The sequence below is a fragment of the Budorcas taxicolor genome, chromosome 6 (assembly GCF_023091745.1).
Source record: "Budorcas taxicolor isolate Tak-1 chromosome 6, Takin1.1, whole genome shotgun sequence".
Lineage (NCBI taxonomy): Eukaryota > Metazoa > Chordata > Mammalia > Artiodactyla > Bovidae > Budorcas > Budorcas taxicolor.
The window spans coordinates 84,570,405-84,593,915 of record NC_068915.1 but is presented as its reverse complement, the minus strand read 5'-3'; the positions used below and the strand labels follow the sequence as shown (position 1 = coordinate 84,593,915).

The 23,511-nt window shown below is 36.8% G+C and overlaps 1 protein-coding gene across 1 annotated transcript; it reads left to right on the top strand.

The window, feature by feature from the left end:
• The first annotated feature begins 438 nt into the window (after positions 1–438).
• Positions 439–18,396, top strand: LOC128049673 (UDP-glucuronosyltransferase 2B17-like). Its single transcript, XM_052641979.1, has 6 exons — positions 439–1,168; positions 1,982–2,130; positions 8,473–8,604; positions 14,130–14,217; positions 15,066–15,285; positions 18,117–18,396. Exons 1-6 carry the CDS (start codon positions 439–441, stop codon positions 18,394–18,396), a joined length of 1,599 nt encoding a protein of 532 aa, XP_052497939.1.
• The last annotated feature ends 5,115 nt before the right edge of the window (positions 18,397–23,511 follow it).

The window sequence follows — 23,511 nt, the reverse complement described above, 5'->3', positions numbered from 1 at the left end:
CTTTCCCCAAATAATTTACATTGGTTTGCAGTTGGTCATTTATTGTTTTTGCTGTTTCTGTGAGGGACACAATTGTTGTGACCTCATAACCCTCCATTTTGTTGATGTCACCTTATCTCTAATTCTGTGTCAAAGCGACTGCAGACACAAGAGCCTCTCACTTGCTATTGTTTTACACTAGTCTTCTTTCTCATAGAATATAATTGATGTGTGTGTACAAGATGGGTGACAGCACTGACAAATCAATACTAAACACACTGTATAATCTCGAAACATTCTGCACTTTGCCTTTTCACTTGATTTCCACATCTGCTGACTATTCGTGTAATCTACTTTTTTAAGGAATAGGAGTTATAATTTAACTTCTGGTTAATAACATCTGGATATAAGCCTGAGCAATAGCAAAAGTTTACAGTAATTATTTTTAAAGGACTGCATATGAGAAAGATGTCTATGAAAAGACTCTCGCTTATGCTGCTGCTACAGCTGACTTGTTGCTTTAGCGGTGGGAGTTGTGGAAAGGTGCTGGTGTGGCCGGTGGAATTTAGTCACTGGCTGAATATGAGGACAATTCTGGACGAACTTGTCACGAGGGGTCATGAGGTGACTGTTCTGATATCTTCCGCTTCCACTATTCCTAATTCCAGCAAACCATCTACTATGAGATTTGAGACTTTTCCTACAACTTTAACCAAAAGTGATTATGAGAATTTTATGGAACGTCTTCTTGAGGAATTGACATATGTGGCGAAAGATTCCTTTTGGTCCTATTTGGCAACAGTGAAGAGTGTATTTTGGGAATTTTTTGATACTACTTTAAGTATGTGTAAGGACGCTGTTTCCAACAAGAAATTAATGACAAAACTACAGGGATCAAGGTTTGATATCCTTATTGCAGATGCCGTTGGACCCTGTGGTGAACTGCTGGCTGAACTACTTCAAATACCATTCGTGTACAGTCATTACACCTCACCTGGCCATATAATTGAAAAGAATAGCGGAAGACTTCCATTCCCACCATCTTATGTACCTGTTATGTTTTCAGAATTAAGTGATCGCATGACATTCATGGAGAGGGTCAAAAATATGTTTTACACACTTTATTTTGACCTTTTCTTCACAGCATACAACGATAAGAAGTGGAATCAGTTTTACAGTGAAGTACTAGGTAAGTTGGACTTCCTGATAGCTCAGTGGTAGAGACTCTACCTGCCAAGGCAGGAGACACAGGTTTGATCCTTTGGTCAGAAAGATCCTTTGGAAAAGGAAATGGCATTCCATTCCAGTGTTTTTGCCTGGGAAATCCCATGGACAGAGAAGCCTGTTGGGCTATAGTCCACGGAGTTGAAAAGAGTCAGTTATCACTTAGCAACGAAACTACTAGGTAATTCATGTTTTTAGTTGGTAGCATGAAGTCTTATTTTTCCTAGTGCCTTGGAAGTTGAGTTTGTCTAAATATAAATTCACAAAAATTTATCTCAAATAAGTGAAACAGTGAAAAAAATATATAAAATGACCCTCAATCTAACAAATATTATGCAAACACTTAAATTATAGGGTAGGGTAAAGCCCATTACTAGTATCGGATACCAGGAAGTCATTCACCACAGACTGAAGTACCTAGGACATCTGCAAGTGACTATCCAACTTACAAAACCTCTTTTTTTAACTTAAAGTCATTAAGAATCTCATAAACTGTCTTGATAAATGAAGACATGCACATTGAGAGTTCTACACATATTTGTAGTATAAGTATCCAGTTAGCTTTTAGAAATTGTTTCTGCTTATGTAGAAACAGATGTATTCCAGATATACTTTATTATCCTATACCGTGCTATGTATAGATTTATCAAGAAACAGACACATTCGAATATCGTGGCCGAAACATCCCCAGTTCCTTTGCAAAAATTATCTAATATACACACATGACAATAGTCTCATTTGATCAAACATTGGTTGTTGTTTTTCTTTTTACTTTCAGGAAGACCTACTACCTTATCAGAGACAATGGGGAAAGCCGAAATGTGGCTCATTCGAAGCTACTGGGACTTTTCATTTCCCCGTCCACGACTACCAAATGTTGAATTTGTTGGAGGGCTCCACTGCAAACCTGCCAAGCCTCTGCCTAAGGTCACCTACTCCTCCTTGCTGTTCTTTGTGAACTTTGTGTTTTCAGTAGGAATATTCTGTATTCTTTATTTAGAATGTTTGATTACAGGTAGTCAGATGTGGGAACCTGGATAAAGTGAACTTTCACCTAGAAAGTGATGTATTTCTGTATCAGCACAACTATCTGAATTTCATTATCATTACAGAATAAACTAGAGTACATGGGACACTTTGATAATACATCAATTAAATTGCAATTTCATTATTCACACATAGAGAAGCATCATTCATTAAAGGACACATATAGTTCTATATAAAAATATATATTTCATATAAATAAAATAACAGCGATATTATCACCTGGTGATGCCATCCAAACACCTCATCTCACTATAATATGTTACATTATAATTGTATTATAATTATTATAGGATAATTTTGTATATAGCATATTCCAGAAGTGAGTGCTAATATAGGCAAATGGTGTAGGCACAGTTTCTACCACCTGACAGTCCACCTGAAATGACAGAACACAATCAAGTTGTAAAAAATGTTACAGTATGGAAAGACCAGAGTGCTAAAGAAATATTCAGCATGAATCATATAACGTATCTCTGATTCACAGACAATTATGAGATCTGAAGGATGCTCAGGAATAAACAGAGGAATAGGGCAGGGGTGGAAGAAGATATGGACTTCTCTCATAGCTCAGTTGGAAGAAGATATAAAAGAAAGGTAGGTGGAGTAGTAATGACAGTTGCCCAAAAGCCCAAGTTTAGTCTAGATAGGAAAGGGCTGAATAGAGAAGATGATGCTATAGAGGCAAGTTGGAAACAGATAATTGTAAAGATTTGAAACATCTAGTAGGGGCACTGGGAAGAATATTGAAAGGATTAAGAAAGAAAGAGGTGATGGCAGTGGTTTGGTCTCTAACTTGTGTCCGACTCTTGCAATCACATGGACTACAGACTGCCAGGCTCCTCTGTGCATGGGATTCTCCAAGTGTGAATACTGGAGCGGGTTGCCATTTCCTTCTCCAGAGGATTTTCCCAACCTGGGAATCCAACCCAGGTCTCCTGCATTGCAGGCAGACTCTTTACCGACTGAGCTATGACAAAAACCCTGAGAAAGAGATAGCCATATATTATTACAAATAAAAAGCAAGATGTCGTCACTGGGTTGGATTGTAAATGGTAAAGAGTAGGAAGAGACCATTTAGCAGATTATTGCTAGATATAGACAATAATGAGTGAAAACTAGAGTACGGTATTCACAGAGATATCACCTTAACTCATTTTTTTCTTTATTTTAAATTAATTTAATTGGAGGATAATTACTTTACATTATTGTGGTGGGTTTTGCCATACATTGACGTGAATCAGGATGATTTACTTTAAATAAATTTAAATAAATCTCTGGGTTGGGAATAAAAACATACGGTTATATGTACATTCACTTATATTGTTGGAAATGGGCATTTATTTTAGCTAGTGCTGTGGTGATAAGCCTTAAAACTTACAAAAATACTTTAATATTTCATCTTCTTCATCTGATAACCAAAACCTTAAAAATTCCTGACATTAAAAATCTTTATATTAAATGCTGCTGCTGCTGCTAAGTCACTTCAGTCATATCTGACTTTTTGTGACACTATGGACTGTAGCCCACCAGGCTCCTCTGTCCATGGGATTCTCCAGGCAAGAATACTGGCGTAGGCAGCCATTCCCTTCTCCAGGGGATCTGCCCGACCCAGAGATCAAATCCTGGTTTCCTGCACTCCAGGCAGATTCTTTACCATCTGAGCCACTAGCAAATGTTAAATTATACTAAATCAGATACAATAAAATATATTAAATGAGATACAACAAAAATGAGATACAATAAAATATTTACTTGGAAAATAACAAAGATAATAAGATCACAGTTTTCTTGAACATTAAAAAAGCATAAGCTAGGATTACAACTTTTAGGATATATATCATAGGGTATTATTTGATTATAGGAATAGAATGAAGATTAAAATGACAGCACACATTTTAGCATATTGTCCTCAAAGTCCACCCATATTGTCAAAAATGGCAGGACTTCCTTCTTTCTCGTGGGTGAATAACATTTCATTCTGAGCACATGTGTCTCTGTGCGTGTGTGTGCACGTCTGTGTGTATCTATGAAACATCTTTAAATAATTCATCCATTGGTGGGCACTTAAGTTTTTTCCCTTAGCTAATTGTGAAGAATGCTGCAGTCAACATGGAGCCCATATACCTCTTCTATATCCTGTTTTTATTTCCTTTGACTGTATACCCAGAAGTACAATTGCTGGATCATACAATAGATCTATCTTTAACTGTTTTAGGAACCTTCAAGGTATGTCCCATAAGGGCTAAACCAATTTACATTCCCACTGAGACTGTACAAGCATTCACTTTTCTCCACATTCTCACAACACTTTTCTCTTCTTGGTTATAGACTTTCTAATAGGGGTGAGGTAATATCTGATTGTGATTTTGAAATACATTTCCCAGATGATTACTGATGTTCAGTATCTTTTCCTATACCTGGTGACCATTTGGAAATCTTCTTTGTAAAGGGTCTGTTTTGTTCATCTGCCCATTCTTTAATTGAATTTTGTTGTGTGAGTTGTGCATACATTCTGGATCTTAACCCCCATTCAATATGTGGTTACAAAACTTTTCTTCCACTCTGTAGATCACATTTTCCTCTTGTTGATTATTTCTTTTGCTGTGCAGAAGCTTTTAAGCTTGATGTAGCCCCACTTGTGATTTTTCCCTTTTGTTGTGGTCTTGATGTCCTATACAAAAACATCATTTTCAAGACCAGTGTCAAGGAGTTCCTGACCTTATATTTTCTTTTAGGGATGTTATGGTATCTGGTCTTGTGTTTAAGTCATTGATACACATAAGTCATTGATACATTGATACATTTTGAGTTGTTTTTGTGAGTGGTCTGGTTTTTTGTTTTTTTCATAGTTTATCCAGTTTTCTCAGAAAAGAAAGAAGTGACTAACATTTCCACAATTGGTGTTTTTGTCTCCCTTGCTCCCTTGTTGACTCTTAGTTGAACCCTGTATGCTGTTCCATGGCCTATGTGTCTATTTGGGGGCCAGTACACTATTTGAAATATTGAAACTTTGTGGTAAACATGAAATTTCAAGGTGTGATTCTTTGGGCTTTTGGTAATGTCAACATTTTTGCAGTATTAGTCTTCTGGTCCATGTCATATGATGACTTTCCATTTATTTGTGTTTTCTTCTATTTCTACAATTTCTTATAGTTATCACTGTACAGATCTTTCACTTCACTGATTAAATTTATTTCTAGTTATTTTCTTCCTTTTGATGCTATTGTGAATGGGACAGTTTTTTCCAGATGTTTCATTATTAGTACACAGTAAGGAAACTGAATTCTATATAGTGGGAGTAGGCATCCTTGTTTTGTTTCTGATCAGAGAAAAAGCTTTCAAGTGTTCACTGTTGAGTATAACGTTAGCTTTGGGTTTGTCATATATGTTCTTTATTACATTGAGATATGTTCCTTCTATACCATATATGTTGAGGGTTTTCTCATGAAAGAATGTCATATCTTGTTAAAAGTTTTTTGGACATCTATTGAGATAATCAAGTTATTTTATTGTTCATTCTATTTATCCTTGCGTCACAGAGATAAATCTCACATGGTCTTACTATATAATTCTTTTAATGTGCTCTTGAATTTGTCTTGTTGATATTTTGTTGAGAATTTTTGCAACAATACTCAATCTGGATATTGACTTTAGTTTTATCTTCTTGCAATGTGCTTATCTATTTGGTATCATGATCATGGTGATGACCTTGTAGGATGAGTTTGGAAATGTTCCTACCCTCCTCTTTAATTTCTAAGATTTTTTGAAGAACTAGCATTAATTATTCTATAATATTTCATAGAATACATCAGTGAAGCCATCAGTCCCTGGGCCTTTTGTGTGTTGATAGGTTTTTGATTACCAATTCAATTTCTTTACTTACTAGGACTGTTCAGATTTTCTACACCTTCCTGATTCATTCTTGGTAGGTTCTGCTTTTAAGAAGTTCTCCATTCTTCTCACATATGTATTAATAATTTCTTAGCTTATAATTATTCATGGTAGTCTCGGGATCCTATGTAATTTTTCAGTATTAGTTGTAATGTCTCCATTTCATTTCTAATCTTATTTATTTGAGTCACTTTTTTTCCTGATTAGTCTAACTAAAGGTTTTCAGTTTTGTTTATCTTTTTGAAAAAACAGAGAAGGACAAATACTGTAATAAATCACTTGTATACGAAATCTAAAAATGCCAAACTTGTAATAACAGAGTAATATGGTAGTTGCCAGGACTGAGAGCTGGAAGAACAGGAGAAATGTTGTTTAAGGATACAAATTTGCATTTCTTAGTAAATAAATACTAGAGATCTAAGGTGCAGAACAGTGAATATGCATACATCCTCAGTCATGTCTGACTCTTCATGACCCTGTGAACTATAGCCAGCCAGTCTCCCCTGTCAATGGGATTTCCCAGACAGGAATATTGGGGTGGGTTGCCATTCAACATTTGGAATTATTCTAGTATAGAAAGTAACTTTTTTTTTAATCAGAAAGGATCAGGACCACAAAGCAAAATAATTCAGAAAAAATTCCAGGCAAATACGGATTCCCCTGGAGCTTTATTTAGTTAGAATTGAATTGCTCAAAAGCTGACCAGACCTGTGCTGCAAAAAGCCCTGGGCACCTTTTCCTCTGTGGAGCAGGTGCTTCCAGGGGGACTCATTGAAGTCAAGTTGAAGGTCCTTCACTGCAGTTAGACATAACACATCCATCTGTGACATTAATTATGCAAGTTCAGGACAAAGGCATCATATGTAAAGGAACACAGCAATATGGTCTCTCAAATAAGTAACTATACAAGTATAAATTTGGATTATAAATAGAACTCACAGAACTATTTCATAGAACTTCCAAACTATAATACTTGACTCTTCAAGTCAGTAGTTAGTATTTTAGACAGAGTTTGGAAATTATGACAAAGTCTAAGATGAAGAATAGGATTACAGAGCTGAATGAAAGACATAAACTGATTCAGATCATATATTTTTTCATAGTGCTCATAGTCAGGAAATGAAATATTAATGAATAACCTAAATAATTCTCAAAAAGTCTGTCTGGAATAAATAAATGAGTTAGCAGAATCATAATAATGAAGAATCAAAGGGAGTTGAATCTGGCAAGTAACTTCCTTCCAAGAATCTATGTTAGTAATTAACATCAAGACTAATGAAGAGTCTGAGGATAATATAGTTTAATAGTATCTCCTTGTCACTACTAGTACTGGCTCTATCTTATTTCCTGCTTATACAGAAACACATTTGCACAAATATATATAATGGAAGAAATTGACCTCATATCACCCATTCTTTTCCCAGGATCTGAAGGATAAAACATGTTTTTAAAAAATTGTAAAAAATAATATAAAGTCCCTCAAAAAAATTTTTTTAATGATTTTTTAGTGTTAAATATTTATTAGTACAACTGACCAAAGTCCAAGATGTGAAGTTAATATGTTCAAGAGAATTGCGAGAGTGGGGTGGGTGAGGGAGGGAAATCACTCTATTAGCTAACTGTATAGTATGTGAAAAGAATAATGTGCACTTTCTAATATAAAACCTGTCTACACATATAGCTCAGCAATTCCTTTTCTGGGTTTATATCCAAAATAATTGAATTTAGGATCCCAATGAGATATCTGTACAACATATTCATGAAAGCTCTATTCACAGGAACCAAGAGGTTTAAGCAGCCCAAATGTCCATCAACAGAGGAAGCAATAAACAAATATCATATATACAAACAATGGAATATTACTCACCTTTAAAAGGAAATTCTGACACATGTCACAACATGAATGAACCTTACATTAAGTGAAAATAACTAGTCAGAAAAAGACAAATACTCTACAATTCAACTTGTAAGAAGTATCCAGACTAATCTCACTTGTAGACACAAAGTAGACTGAAACTTGCCAACGGCTAGAGAAAGAGGAAAGTAGAGTTTCTTAATGATCATAGACTTCCAGTTTTGTCCGATGAAAAAGATCTGGAGATTGGTTGCACAATGTGAGTATACTTAACACTACTATACTATACACTCAGGAACAATTAAGAAAGTAAATTTTATGCCATGTGTATCTTACCACAATATTTTTGTGAGAAATCTCTACTCTAATCTCAAGACAATTTCTGATTTTCTCCCTTTAGTTGCTTGTAGCAATCCTTTCAATAATGTATGCTATGTTGCTGCTGTTTTGTGATGGGGCAAATTCTTTTTTCATAGGAAGTGGAAGAGTTTGTACAGAGCTCTGGCGAAAATGGAATTGTGGTGTTTTCTTTGGGGTCAATGGTCAGTAACATGTCAGAAGACAGAGCCGAGGTGATTGCATCAGCCTTCGCTCAAATTCCACAAAAGGTAGATACAATAACTTAATCATAGACAACTATTTAATAAGTCTGTTAAACTCTGTAAAGATATGATTTTAGACATTTCCTATCACTTTGTCACTTGTTCCTTTTCTTTGAAGGACTTCTGAGGACACAACACACATACAGATGCTCTCGGGAGTTAAATTTTAACAATAAATGTAGTCATGCAATATTGATTCCAGTCAAACAATTCCACTTTTCATTGTTTTTGGAAGTAGGGCTTAATAATTTGTAAGTTAAGAGAACATACTTCTTCGGCAGCACTAATTAACACTATTAAAAAATTCTGCTGTTGTTGCTTAGTCATTAAGTCGTCTGAATCATTGCAATCCCGTGGAGTACAGCATGCTGGGCTCCCCTGCCCTTCACTATTACCCAGGGTTTGCCACGATTCTTGTCCATTGATTTAGTGATGCTATCTAACCATGTCATCCTCTGCCAGCCCTTCTCCTTTTGCCTTCAACCTTTCCCAGATCAAGATCTTTCCAATCAGTTACCAGGTGGCCAGAGTATTGAAGCTTCAGCATCAGTCCTTCCAATGAAGAGTCAAGATTGGTTTCCTTTAGGATTCACGGGTTTGATGTCCTTGCAGTCCAAGGGAGTCTCAAGAATCTTCTCCAGCACCACAATTCAAAAGCATTAACTCTTCAGCGCTTAACCTTCTTTAAGGACTTCTTGGGTGGCTCAGATGTTAAAGCGTATGCCTACAATGCAGGAGACCTGGGTTCGATCCCTGGGACAGAAAGATCCTCTGGAGAAGGAAATGGCAACCCACTCCAGTACTCTTGCCTGGAAAATCCCATGGATACAGGAGCCTGGTAGACTACAGTCTGTGGAGCCGCATAGAGTAGGACACGACTGAGTGACTTCACCTTATCTTACCTTACCTAACCTTCTTTACTATCCAACTCTCATATCCATACATGATTACTGGAAAAAAATATAGCTTTGATTATATGGACCTCTTTTGGCAGAATGATGTCTCCCCTTTTAATATTCTGTCTAGATTTGTCATAGCTTTTCTTTCAAGAAGCAAGTGTCTTTTCATTTCATGGCTACAGTCACCATCCACAATGCTTTTGGAGCCCAAGAAAATAAAATATGTCACACCTTCCACATTTTCCCCATATATTTGCCATGAAGTGATGGGACCAGATGTCATGAATGTATTGTTTTGAATGTTGAGTATTAAGACAGCTTTTTCACTTTCCTCTTTCACCCACATCAAGAATCTCTTTCAGTTCAGTTCAGGCACTCAGTTGTGTCCAACTCTTTGCGACCCCATGAATTGCAGCACGCCAGGCCTCCCTGTCCATCACCAACTCCCAGAGTTCACTAAAACTCATGTCCATCGAGTCGGTGAGGCCATCCAGCCATCTCATCCTCTGTCGTCCCCTTCTCCTGCCCCCAATCCCTCCCAGCATCAGAGTCTTTTCCAATGAGTCAACTCTTCGCATGAGGTGGCCAAGGTACTGGAGTTTCAGCTTTAGCATCAGTCCTTCCAATGAACATCCAGGGCTGATCTCCTTCAGAATGGACTGGTTGGCTCTCCTCACAGTCCAAGGGACTCTCTAGAGTCTTCTCCAACACCACAGTTCAAAAGCATCAATTCTTCGGTGCTCAGCCTTCTTCACAGTCCAACTCTCACATCCATACATGACCACAGGAAAAACCACAGCCTTGACTAGATGGACCTTTGTTGGCAAAGTAATGTCTCTGCTTTTGAATATGTTATCTAGGTTGGTCATAACTTTCCTTCCAAGGAGTAAGCGTCTTTTAATGTCATGGCTGCAGTCACCATCTGCAGTGATTTTGGAGCCCCAAAAAATAAAGTCTGACACTCTTTCCACTGTTTCCCCATCTATTTCCCATGAAGTGATGGGACCAGATGCCATGATCTTCGTTTTCTGAATGTTGAGCTTTAAGCCAACTTTTTCACTCTCCTCTTTCACTTCATCAAGAGGCTTTTGAGTTCCTCTTCACTTTCTGCCAAATGGGTGGTGTCATCTACATATCTGAGGTTATTGATATTTCTCCCAGCAAGCTTGATTCCAGCTTGTGAGTCACTGAGCCCAGTATTTTACATGATGCACTGTGCATATGTAAGTTAAGTAAGCAGAGTGACAATATACAGCTTTTGTGTATTCCTTTCCCCATTTTGAACCAGTCTGTTGTTTCATGTCTGGTTCTAACTGTTGCTTCTTCACCTGCATACAGGTTTCTCAGGAGACAGTTAAGGTGGTCTGGTATTCCCAGCTCTTTAAGAATTTTCCACAGTTTGTTGTGATCCATACAGTCAAAGGTTAACATAGTCAATGGAGCAGAGTAGATGTTTTTTTGGAATTCTCTTGCTTTTTCTATGATCTAATGAATGATGGAAATTTGATCTCTGGTTCCTCTGCCTTTTCTAAACCCAGATTGCACATCTGGAAGTTCTTGGTTCATGTACTGCTCAGGCCGAGATAAATGATTTTTGAGTATTACCTTGCTAGCGTGTGAAAGGAACATTATTAGTACAGTAGTTTGAACATTCTTTGGCATTACCCATCTTTGGGTTTGGAATGAAAACTGACCTTTTCCAGTCCTGTGGCCACTGTTATGTTTTCCAACTTTGCTGGCATATTGAGTGCAGCACTTTAACAGTATCATCTTTTAGGATTTGAAATATTTCAGCTGAAATTCCACGAGCTTTCTTCACAGTAATATTTCCTATGGTCCCATTTTCTTCACACTCCAAGATGTGTGGCTCTAGATGAGTGACCACACCATCATGGTTATCCAGGTTACTAAGACCTTTTTTGTATAGTTCTTCTGTGTATTCTTGCCGCCTCTTCTTAATATCTTCTGCTTCTGTTAGGTCCATACCATTTCTGTCCTTTATTGTGCCCATCCTTGCATGAAATGATCCCTGGGGATCTCTAATTCACTTGAAGAGATCTCTAGTCTTTCACATCCCATTGATTTCTCTATTTCTTTGCATTGTTCATTGAAGAAGTCCTTCTTATCTCTCCTATCTATCCTCGAGAATTCTGCATTCAGTTGAGTATATCTTTCTTTTCCTTTCTCCCTTGGCTTTCACTCCCTTTCGTTTCTCAATTATTTATAAAGCCTCCTCAGATAACCATTTTGCCTTCTGGCATTTCCTTTTCTTTGGGATTGTTTTGATCGCTGCCTTCTGTACAATGTTATACACCTCTATCCACAGTTCTTCAGGCACTCTGTATATCAGATATAATCCCTTGAATCTATTCATCACCTCCACTGTGTAATTATATGGGATTTGATTTCTGTCATACCTGAATGGCTTAGCGGTTTTCCCCACTTTCAATTTAAGTCTTTCTTCAATTCAAATCTGAATTGTGCACTCAGGTGCTCATGATCTGAACCACAGTCAACTCCAGGTCTTGTTTTGCTGACTGTATAGGGCATCTCCATCTTTGGCTGTAAAGAATATAATTAATCTGATTTCAGTATTGACCATCTGGTGATGTCCATGTATAGAGTCATCAGTTGTTGGAAAAAGATGTTTACTATGACCAGTGTGTTCTCTTAACTAAAGTCTGTTAGCTTTTGCCTGCTTCTTTTAGTACTACAAGGCCAAACTTGCCTCTTATCCTAGGTATCTCTTGACTTCTTACTTTTACATTCCTATCCCCATGATGAAAAGACTTCGTCTTCTTTTTTTTTTTTTTTTTTACTGTTAATTCTAGAAGGTCTTGTAGGTCTTGCTGAAATCAATTGACTTCAGCTTCTTCAGCATTAGTGGTTGGGGCACAGACTTGGATTGATGTGATGTTGAATAGTTTACCTTGGAAATGAACCAAGATCATTCTGTTGTTTTTGAGATTGCATCCAAGCACTGCATTTCAGACCTTTTTGTTAACTGTGAGGCTACTCCATTTCTTCTAAGGGATTCTTAACCACAGTAGTAGATATAATGGTCATCTGAATTAAATTCATTGAACTCGACCATTTTAGTTCTTGGATTCCTAAGATGTTGATATTTACTCTTGCCATATCCTGCTTGACCATGTCCAACTACCTTGATTTCATTGGCCTCACATTCCAGGATCCTATGTTATTTACAGCATCAGACTTTCACCACCAGACACATCCACAACTAAGCATCATTTATTCATTGGCCCAGTCACTTCATTCTTTCTGGAACTATTAGTAATTGCCCTCCACTCTTCCTCAACAGCATATTGGACACCTTCTGACCTGGAGAACTCATCTTCCAGTGTCATATATTTTGTCTTTCCATATCGTTCATGTGGTTCTTATGGCAAACATACTGGAGTAGTTGTCCATTCCATTCCCTCCTCCAGTGGACCACAGTTTGTCAGAACACTCTGCTATGACCCATCTGCCCTTGGGTAGCCGTGCAGAGCAGGGCTCATAGCTTCATTGAGTTACACAAGCCACTTTACCATGACAAGGCTGTGATCTATGAAGGGGATTAATAAATTATAAATAAGCCAAAATATTTATCTGAGGTGATTGACTGCATACGTTTTCTTCTTTGTAATCAAAACGTGTAAAATTCTAATAAATTAACTTCCCATTTTAACTACTTGATATAAGTAAACTCTTTTATAGCAGTCAAAAATAAATCAGTGAATATTGAATTTGAAAATGAGCACTAGCATATAAAGAAAGCAAATGAATATGTAGCTTATGTGTAATCTGCCACTGACTTATTGTATTAGAAATAAAACCACCTATCCATGAAAGAAAAGCTATGACAAGTCTAGACAGAGTATTAAAAAGCAAAGACAGCACTTGCCTGCAAAAGTCCATATAGTCAAAGCTATGGTTTTTCAGTAGTCATGTATGGATGTGAGAGTTGGACCATAAAGAAGGCTGAGTGCCAAAAAAATGATGCTTTTGAATTGTGGTTTTGGAGAAGACTCTTGAGAGTCCCCTTGATGGCAGGATCAAACTGGTCAATCCTAAGTGAATTAACTTTGAATATTCATTGGAAGGACTGATGCTGAAGCTGAAGCTCCAATACCCTTGGCCACCTGATGCAAAGAGATGACTCATTGAAAAAGACCTTGATGCTGAGAAAGATTAAGGGCAGGAGGGAAAGGCAGTGACAGAGGATGTGTTGCTTGGATAGCAACACTGAATCAATGGATATGAATATGAGCAACTTCTGAGAGATAGTGAAGGACAGGGAAGCCTAGCATGCTGCACTCCATGGAGTGCAAAGAGTTGGACACAACTTAGTGACGGTAAAGCAACAACAAAGCAGGTTTTTTTTTTTTAATATTTGAATTGGTCATTGAAAATCTCACTTGTCTGTGCCATCATGCGTACATAATTAATACATCAAACGTAGGTATTCCTATTTATGTCTTTGTATTACTAGTTACCATTACTTAATATGTCTTCATTTCCTTACATGTCATATGGAAGGCATGTAATTATATGTATCTTATTCAATTTAGAAAGTATTAGTATAACTGTGAAGTTCAACTCATAAAGCATTTCCTTTACTTTTAACAGGTGCTATGGAGATATGATGGCAAAAAACCAGATAACTTAGGACCCAACACCCGGTTGTATAAATGGCTTCCCCAGAATGACCTTCTTGGTGAGACTTGTCACAACAAATAATGAAAACATGAGTAACAGCTGAGCAGAGTGCAACAGGAAACACACTTACAAAGCAATTATTAAAACACTGAAAAGGAAAACTTTACTACTTTATTATAATTTTCTTTGCTATGAGAAAAAAAGGAGAACATATAACAGTTGTCAGTTTATTCTACATAGTCACATCCCTCACAGCCAGAATCTTTACTTCAGCTGTAATTACTTTTCACAGTGAACTTTTCAATAATTTCCTGGATTGTTGTTCTGTCTCTGAATTCTTTCCTTATACTTATCATTTCCATTCTGTAGAGGTATGTTAAATGCTACTAAAAATAAGAACTCTTTTGCCATTACCAATGACTCTCAATTTTCTATTTAAAAAATCAGCAATCATTTTTGTGAAGCAATAACACACTTCATGATAAAATTTAGCTTTTCCTTCCTCTGGTTCCAGTGCCACTACCATTATCCTTCTTTTCCCCTGACACCATTCCTATCAAACTAAATGACTTCACTGTATCTTTAGGCGAATAAATTCTGGCATGCCCTCATTTTTTGCACATGTGGTTTCTTTTACCCAGAATGGTCCTTCAGGTTGTTCACCTGCCAATCCTGGATTCATTTGTGATGTTCAAGTGACTCAGATCTTCTTTCACAAAATCTTCATTTACCCCTTCAGCAGGCATAGCTGTTTCGTCTCTGAGTTCTGAAAGCAAGTTAAAAGCACTTTCAATATACATAATAATGTTATCTAAAAGATATTGCTTCTTCCAGTGCCTTATAATACCCATCTCTCATTTTATTCTGTTATAATTAATAATCTTACTGAAATTCACTCAATCCTAGGCCATCCAAAAACCAAAGCCTTTATAACTCATGGTGGAAGCAATGGTGTTTATGAGGCCATCTATCATGGGATCCCTATGGTGGGCACTCCTTTGTTTGCTGATCAAGCTGATAACATCGCTCGAATGAAATCCAAGGGAACAGCTGTCAGGTTGGACTTGGAAACAATGTCAACAAGAGATTTGCTCAACGCATTGAAGGAAGTCATTAATAATCCTTCGTGAGTATATATATATATATATATTTTTTTTTTTTTTTTCTTTACTAGCCAATCTTTCTAGAGAAGTTCTCATCTGAAGGCGAGGGAGGCAGCCATGAGTCTTCATATAAGCACAATGAGGTGTAAGATTTGCTCAATGTTTTGAAAACAGACAAAAATAACGGGTTGTGAATGTCACATTAAGTTTTTTTCATGGCCTTATGGAAAAGGTTTGTCAGTGTTTTAAAGATAGTGGAGAAATTTTGAAAACTTAATCATTAGAATGAGAAGAACCATTGAAATTCTAATGGATTAAGAAGCATTGAGAACAAAGTTGTGTAGAGAACCATGAACAATATGGATACACATCTGCCCACTCTACTTTCTTTCAGCGTATGAAGTTCTCAAATGTTTTAAACTCTTAAAAGATGGTTTATTTTCAGTAAACCACCATGACATAATCCATTTCAAATTCCAATTACATTTACTATTTTCCAAGTTTTCTATGCTAATATTTTGACTCCATCTCTGATAAATGATAAACAGCTATAACTTTCTAACTACCCAGTTTCAAATATGTATATCCTATTTATAAATGTGGGTATATTCTTGGTGTTTTGTTTTTTTGTTTGTTTTTTGTTTTACTGTGGTCATTTTGTCTTGTTTGGAACAATTATAAAATCTAAACATAATTGACTTGGGAAGAATATGTTGATATGAAAAAGTGAAAGGGTTGGTTTCTCAGTTGTGTTTCTCTTTGGGACCCCATAGACTGTATCCCACCACTCCTCAGTCCATGGAATTTTCCAGGCAAGAACATGGGAGTAGGGAGCCACTCCCCTCTCCAGAGGATCTTGCTGACCCAGGGATCAAACCAGGTCTCTGCACTGCAGGCAGATTCTTTACATCTGTGGCCACCAGGGAAACCCATATGTTGGGATATTCCTTTTTGCAAAAAATGTTACACAATTTTTACAGGTTATTTTCCATTTAAAGTAATTACCAAATAGTGGTTAAATTTCCAGTGTTGTATAACACCTCCTTGAGCTTATGTTATTCCCAGTTATTTTGCCTCCTACTCCCCCACTTGTGTGTTTCTACTCCCCCAAATCTGGTATCCAATAGATTGTTCTCTGTATCTGCTAGTCTGTAATAATATTTTGATCCCATCATTCATAAATGGTAAACAACTAGAATTTTCTAATTTTCTCAATTACAACTATGTAGATACAGCTTATAAATGTAAGTATATTCAGAGTTCTTCTATTCGTGCTCATTTTTGTCTTATTTGGAATAGGTAGTTATGTTGGGATATCCCTATTTATAACCACATTTTCTGAAAACAGAAATATTTAATTTCCAAATCGCTTCAGGATATACATGAATTTCAATGACACAATTATATTAATATCACAAATATGATGTATATATTCCCCCTTTTTTGTCATAATGACTTTGTGAAGAAAGCATTTTGAGAATGTGTCAGTAATGGCAGCAAAATGCATTGTGTGTTTTATAAGCAGTGTTATATAAATTTAATTTTAGCACAGCTATTGTCCTACGTGAGCAGCATAAAAAGCACTTTTTTTCTTTTTTTGAAAGAAACAAATCTTTCATTTGCTGTTTCTATGTAAATGTACATATCTCTAGTATATTTATATGTCTTTTTAATTTTTAATAATGTAATGTTGGTGTCAAAAATGAAAATATACTGAATGTTCTTGATATGCTACATGTTGTATTTAGTAAAACAGTGTTACTTTACACATTTTAAGTAACTTCTTTATTGTAGTCTATTCCTCTTGTATTAAAAATATATTTCTAGGATTACTGCAGTCTTTGCAAAAACCCAGTGCTCCTCCTGAGTTTTTGACAGTAAAGGGAGAAAAGTTACTTCCATTGTTATTACTACACTGCCATGTTACAGTACTTTGTGATTTAAAGTTCATGAGCTATATCTCTTTATTCTTCCTTCTTGTCTATTAGTCTGCCATTATTTCAGCAATAGAAACAAGTGTGTCTGCAATGCCTGAGAGTGAAATGTTGAGCCTTCTCCAGAAGGCTCATGACAAAGAACCAGAACAACAATACAAGAACCAGAACAACAATACTAGTAACCATTCACTGAGTGTCTACTGCATGCTAGGAATGCCTCTAAGAATCAATACAATATTCTCAAAATAATTAGATAAGACACTATTCCTAGCCATTTTATATAACAATGAAAAACTGAGAAACAGATTCTATCATAATTGAGCCCTCCAAAGTAAAATTAAAAGTTTAAAAAATAAAAATGTTTTAAAATGTCAGTAAAATTAATTTAAAAAAAAAATCAGAGGAACAGAAAAATAAAAAAGCAGCCAACAAAGTAAGAGTCAGGAATCAAACTGAGTCAATCTACTTCCACACTCTCAACCACCACTTCAGTAATGTAAGACCAGCCCTGTCTGGACATGTCTCCAAACCTCATCCCTGATTTACCTGCTATATCTAGATTATAACATTTTGAAATACATCTACCAGGTCTCTTAACAATTCTTTATGAGATAATTCAAACTTTGGACAAACATATTACGAATTTCTTTTCTTTTCTTTCCCTTTGGGACAGCTTATTCCATTCTTTAGAATACACAATTTTGTTCTCTCCCATTTTCTTTCTTTTCTTTGTAGCTTGAAAACTGTGCATTTAAGAAATCCTAGCCCATAAGCTAATATCTCAATAATCACCTCAGAGAAAATTATCTGTTTTTCTTCCACTCTGTGTTGCACTCTGTTACCATCTGCAAGGAATTTTCACATATTTATCTATTATAGCTCATTCCATAAATGATAACTGTTTGATTTTCCTTCAGCTACAAAGAGAATGTGATGAGATTATCAGCCATTCAACGTGATCAGCCTATGAAGCCCTTGGACAGAGCAGTCTTCTGGATCGAGTTTGTTATGCGCCACAAAGGAGCCAAGCACTTGCGGCCAGCTATCCATGACCTCACCTGGTTCCAGTACCACTCTCTGGATGTCATTGGGTTCCTGCTGGCCTGTGTGGCAACTGCCATATTTGTCATCACAAAATGTTGTCTATTTTGTTGCTGGAAGCTTGCTAAAACAGGAAAGAAGGGGAAAAGAGACTAGCTGTATCTGAGACTCAGCACAGGTGTCCCCAACCTCTGAGATCGAATGCCTGATGATCTGAGGTGGAGCTGATGCAATAATAGAAATAAAGTGAGCAATAAATGTAATGTGCTTGAATCATCCCAAAACCATTGCTTCCTATCCCAGTCCATGGAAAAATGGTCTTCCACGAAACTGGTTCCTGGGGCCTAAAAGTTTGGGTACTGCTGCTCTAGCAGTTCTGCCTCATAAGTAGAACTCCTCCATAAAATGATGTGGGTATGTATTGAAATTTATTATTTTAATGCAAAAATATACTAAAAAGATATGGTTGAATTTAACTGTTTTTCACATGTTGGGTGTAGAAACGAGAACAATAAAAGTCTATTCATAGTATCCATATTACTTTATAGATATTCAGAATTTTATCTTCACTTTTATATAGAATTTTATAGCTTTTCCTTGCTATAGAGATTGTTCAATAATTGGAATTCTTTTGAAAGACTCACCCTTTAATTTCACTAGTGAGACCACTAATAGTTCTTCATTTTTACTGTGCATCCAGCCTCAACAACACTTCTTACCTAAAGCCATGGCAAGACACTTGCCTTCATCCAGTTAAACTCATTTGCCTTTGGAGTGTTCATGGAATTAGAAGTGTAGCAACTGCTACATGCTTCCATCTATAAAACCGAGATATTTGCAAAAATCTTTAATTTCATGACCTAATTCTCTTTTTGTCACCCACCTTTTATTCATCTATTATTTTCACTCTCATAACCAGCTTTTGCTAATGGATATAAGTTCTCAACTGTATGTTAAGAAAATAATAACCTGAACTCTAAAGGGACTTTTGAATTTTCATTCTCTCCAAAGCTACCCAAATATATCTATGATCTTATCTATATCTATATACATATCTAAATCTATGTATATTTTTACAATTCAGGACAGAGCACCGCTTAGCTACTTGCAGATATGATGAAAAATTCAATGGGTTTGTTGAACACAGACTGAATTATTTACTATTATATTATAATATGAGCTTCCCTGGTAGCTCAGCTGGTAAAGAAACTGCCTGCAATGCAGGAGACCCTGGTTCAATTCCTGGGTTGGGAAGATTCCCCTGGGGAAGGGCTAGGCTACCCACTCAAGTATTCTTGGGCTTCCCTGGTGGCTCAGACAGTAAAGAATCTGCCTGCAACGTGGGAGACCTGGGTTTGATACCAGGTTGGGAATATCCCCTGGGGAAGAGAATAGCTACCCACTCCAGTACACTGACCTAGAGAATTCCATGGACAGAGGAGCCTGGTAGGCTACAGTCCATGGGGTCCCAAAGAGCTGGATATGACTGAGCAACTTTCACTTTCATATTATATTATATCATAACCACACTTTAGATCAGCATTTATCATTCTTTTGTCTCTTTCCTCAGGAAGCTATTGCATCGTCCCTCCCATAACACTTACGTGTAAACATTCAATCCTTTATCATGACAGAAAATATTATAGACATTATTTTCTTTAAACCTAGGTCCACTATGACTGAAATCATCAGAAACAATGAGCACAAGACAAAAATCTTGTAAATTTTGTAAAAAATTGGTGAATCAAATGAAAACAATCTGAAGGTACTGATGAAAACTGTACATCAGAAAAGCAGTTTATTATCAAAATGTCCAGGTCAGGGAATGAGTCTTGTCTCTTTGGTCAAGGGGACCACCATCCACAACATTTAAAAAACATTCATCAGCCTTAGGCATAGTTTATTTTAAAGAAGAAACATTGATGTTTGGGGAATTATAGGAAAGTTTACCAAGAGCTTCTCATAGAACCCACCTAGATAACTGACACATATTTAAAGAAAAATAAAACTAACAGAAAGTAAGAAGGTAGAACCATATGTTTCCATAGTAGAAAATGTTTTTAAATCAAGCATATAGGCTTACAAAATTTTTCTCAAATCTACACGGCAGCACGTGTAATAGACAAAGGGTTGGTAGTCACTGTGCAATAAGAAAGACTAAAAATCTCCAGTGAAAAGTCTAGCACTCCAATATGAAAATAAATGAAAAGTACAAACAGGAAATTCACAGAAGCGAAATGGCCAATGACATATAAAAGGTGGTATGGAAAATCTGGGAAATTTAAATTGTCAACAAGTAATATTCCTGCAAATAATTTATAGAACAAATAATCTGGGAGGACTAATTTTGAGGGAGTAAAATATGGAAATACCATTGAAATAAAATTTATACACACTGTTTTATATAGCAACTCATTATCTAGTTATATGTCGTGCAGAAAGACTTGCACATGTTCATAATTACATACTGAATATTCCCACTAGCACTTAAATAGCTATCAATTTGTGAACACACTTATCTACCACATAGATATGAGTTATACAGCCATGAAAGAAAACAGTTCAATTATGGGCAATATTGTTAAATACTCTTCATGCCACGTTACCAAACAAAAAGTTCCAGAAATTCTAAAAAACATAAGCATGACACTCATCTTTGGAAATAAAATTAAACATATTTTATGTAAATATATGTAAATTTGTAGACCACAGAGGAGACGATCTTTAGAATACACTGAATTTCCAATAACTTCCAGGTGTTCAAGGCCGTTTTAGAAAAGGCAGAGGAACCAGAGATCAAATTGCCAACATTCACTGGATCATCTAAAAAGCAAGAGAGTTCCAGAAAAACGTCTATTTCTGCTTTATTGACTATGCCAAAACCTTTGACTGTGTGGATCACAATAAACTATGGGAAATTCTTCAAGAGATGGGAATACTAGACCACCTGACCTGACTCTTCAGAAACCTGTATGCAGGTCAGGAAGCAACAGTTAGAACTGGACATGGAACAGCAGACTGGTTCCAAATAGGAAAAGGAGTATGTCAAGGCTGTATATTGTCATCTTGCTTATTTAACTTATATGCAGAGTACATCATGAGAAAGGCTGGGCTCGATGAAGCACAAGCTGGAATCAAGATTCCCAGGAGAAATATCAATACCCTCAGATATGCAGATGACACCACCTTTATGGCAGAAAGTGAAGAAGAACTAAAGAGCCTCTTGATGAAACTGAAAGAGGAGAGTGAAGAGTTTAGCTTAAAGCTCAACATTCAGAAAACTAAGATCACTGGATCCAGTCCCATTACTCCATGGCAAGTGGATGGGGAAACAGTGGAAACAATGGCTGACTTCATTTTTCTGGGCTTCAAAATCACTGCAGATGATGACTGCAGGCATGAAATTAAAAGACACTTACTCCTTGGAAGGAAAGTTATGACCAACCTAGATAGCATATTGAAAAGCAGAGACATTACTTTGTCAACAAACATCCATGTGGTCAAGGCTAAAAGGTTTTTCCTGTGATCATGTATGGATGTGAGAATTGGACTATAAAGAAAGCTTAGTGCAGAAGAATTGATGCTTTTGATCTGTGGTGTTGGAAAAGACTCTTGAGAGTCCCTTGGACTGCAAGGAGATCCAACCAGTCCATCCTAAAGGACATCAGTCCTGGGTGTTCACTGGAAGGATTGATGTCGAAGCTGAAACTCCAGTTCTTTGGCCACCTGATGCAAACAGCTGACTCGTTGGAAAAGACTCTGATGCGGGAAAGATTGAGGGCAGGCGAAGAAGGGAATGACAGAGGATGTAATGGTTGGATGGCATCACCAACTCAATAGACATGGGTTTGGGTGGACTCCAGGAGTTGGTGATGAATAAGGAGGCCTGGCATGCTGTGGTTCATGGGGTCACAGTCAGACATGACTGAGCGACTGAACTGAACTGAACTGAACTGAATTTCCAATGAAAACAATTTAAATTTTTATTCTATATACTTCTTCATTACTTGACCTTTCATAATAGTCCTTTCATTTATTTATTATGTGATATTAAATAATTAGTGAAATAAACATATAGATTCAATATATTCAGTTCTTATTATCTTGAGATATTAAATCATAAGATTTTCATATCATGTTATCAATGTATTAGTTTCTCTCAGAATCCTTGAATTGAGGACTTTCCTATTGGTTTAAGGGGCTCCCCAGGTGGCTCAGTGGTAGAGAATTTGCCTACCAATGCAGGAGATGCAGGAGACCTAGGTCTGATTCCTTGGTCAGGGAGATCTCTGGAGGAAAAATGACTATCCACTCCAACATTCTTGCCTGGGAAATCCCATGAACAGACAAGCCTTGTTGGACACAACTGAGTGACTGAGCACGTGCTTACACTGGTGGTCCAATGGTTAAGATTCCAGCTTCCAACACTGCAGGAAGCACATGTTCAATCGCTGGTCTGGGAACTAAGATCCCCATCCCACATGCTGGGGCCAAAAGTAAAATAAAAAAATTTTTTAAAAAGCTACTGGAAATTTAGCATACTATTCAATGTGTCAAATAAGGTCTCTTTCTATTTTTTTAGAACACCTTATATTTATAATTTCAGTAGTTTTTAAAATCTTAACTCACATAATCTACTGATTTTACTGTGGCTTTAACAGCAGTATTATATGCATTTTGCAATAGTTAAGGGACCTCTGCTGGATTACATCTATACTTATAGTGTTTTTGAGTCATGACTACAAATACTCTGCCAGCTCTCCCCTCAAGTAATTCCCTCTCTCTTGAACTTCAGTAACTCTAGAGGCTGTCTCACAAATGTTTCAGCCTAACCTCCAAGGCTCAGTTACGGAACACAACACAAATCTGTCTCTGCCTCTCTGTCTCAGTCGTTCAGCCTGTCTGTGTCTCTATCTAGCTATCTATCTCACTATCTCCATTTCATCTCTCTGTCTGCCTACTCATCGTGTAGGTCTGTAACATACTCAAAGTTTCCATGATAAATGACCACTTGTGGAAAGATACATACACATGCCTAAGAAGCCCCAGTGGTCCCAGCCCTCCAGCAATTTGAGCCATTTAAAAGCAGTCACCAGAGGTCTTCCTGATATAGCCCCAGTCACCATAAGACTGGAACCACCTGAGAATCTGATTACAAGAATCACCTGAATGAGCCCCACCAACACTCAGAACTATGAGAGATAAAAATAAAATAAATATGGCTCTTCTAAGGGCAGTTTTTTGTGCTAATACATAACCTAAACAATAATC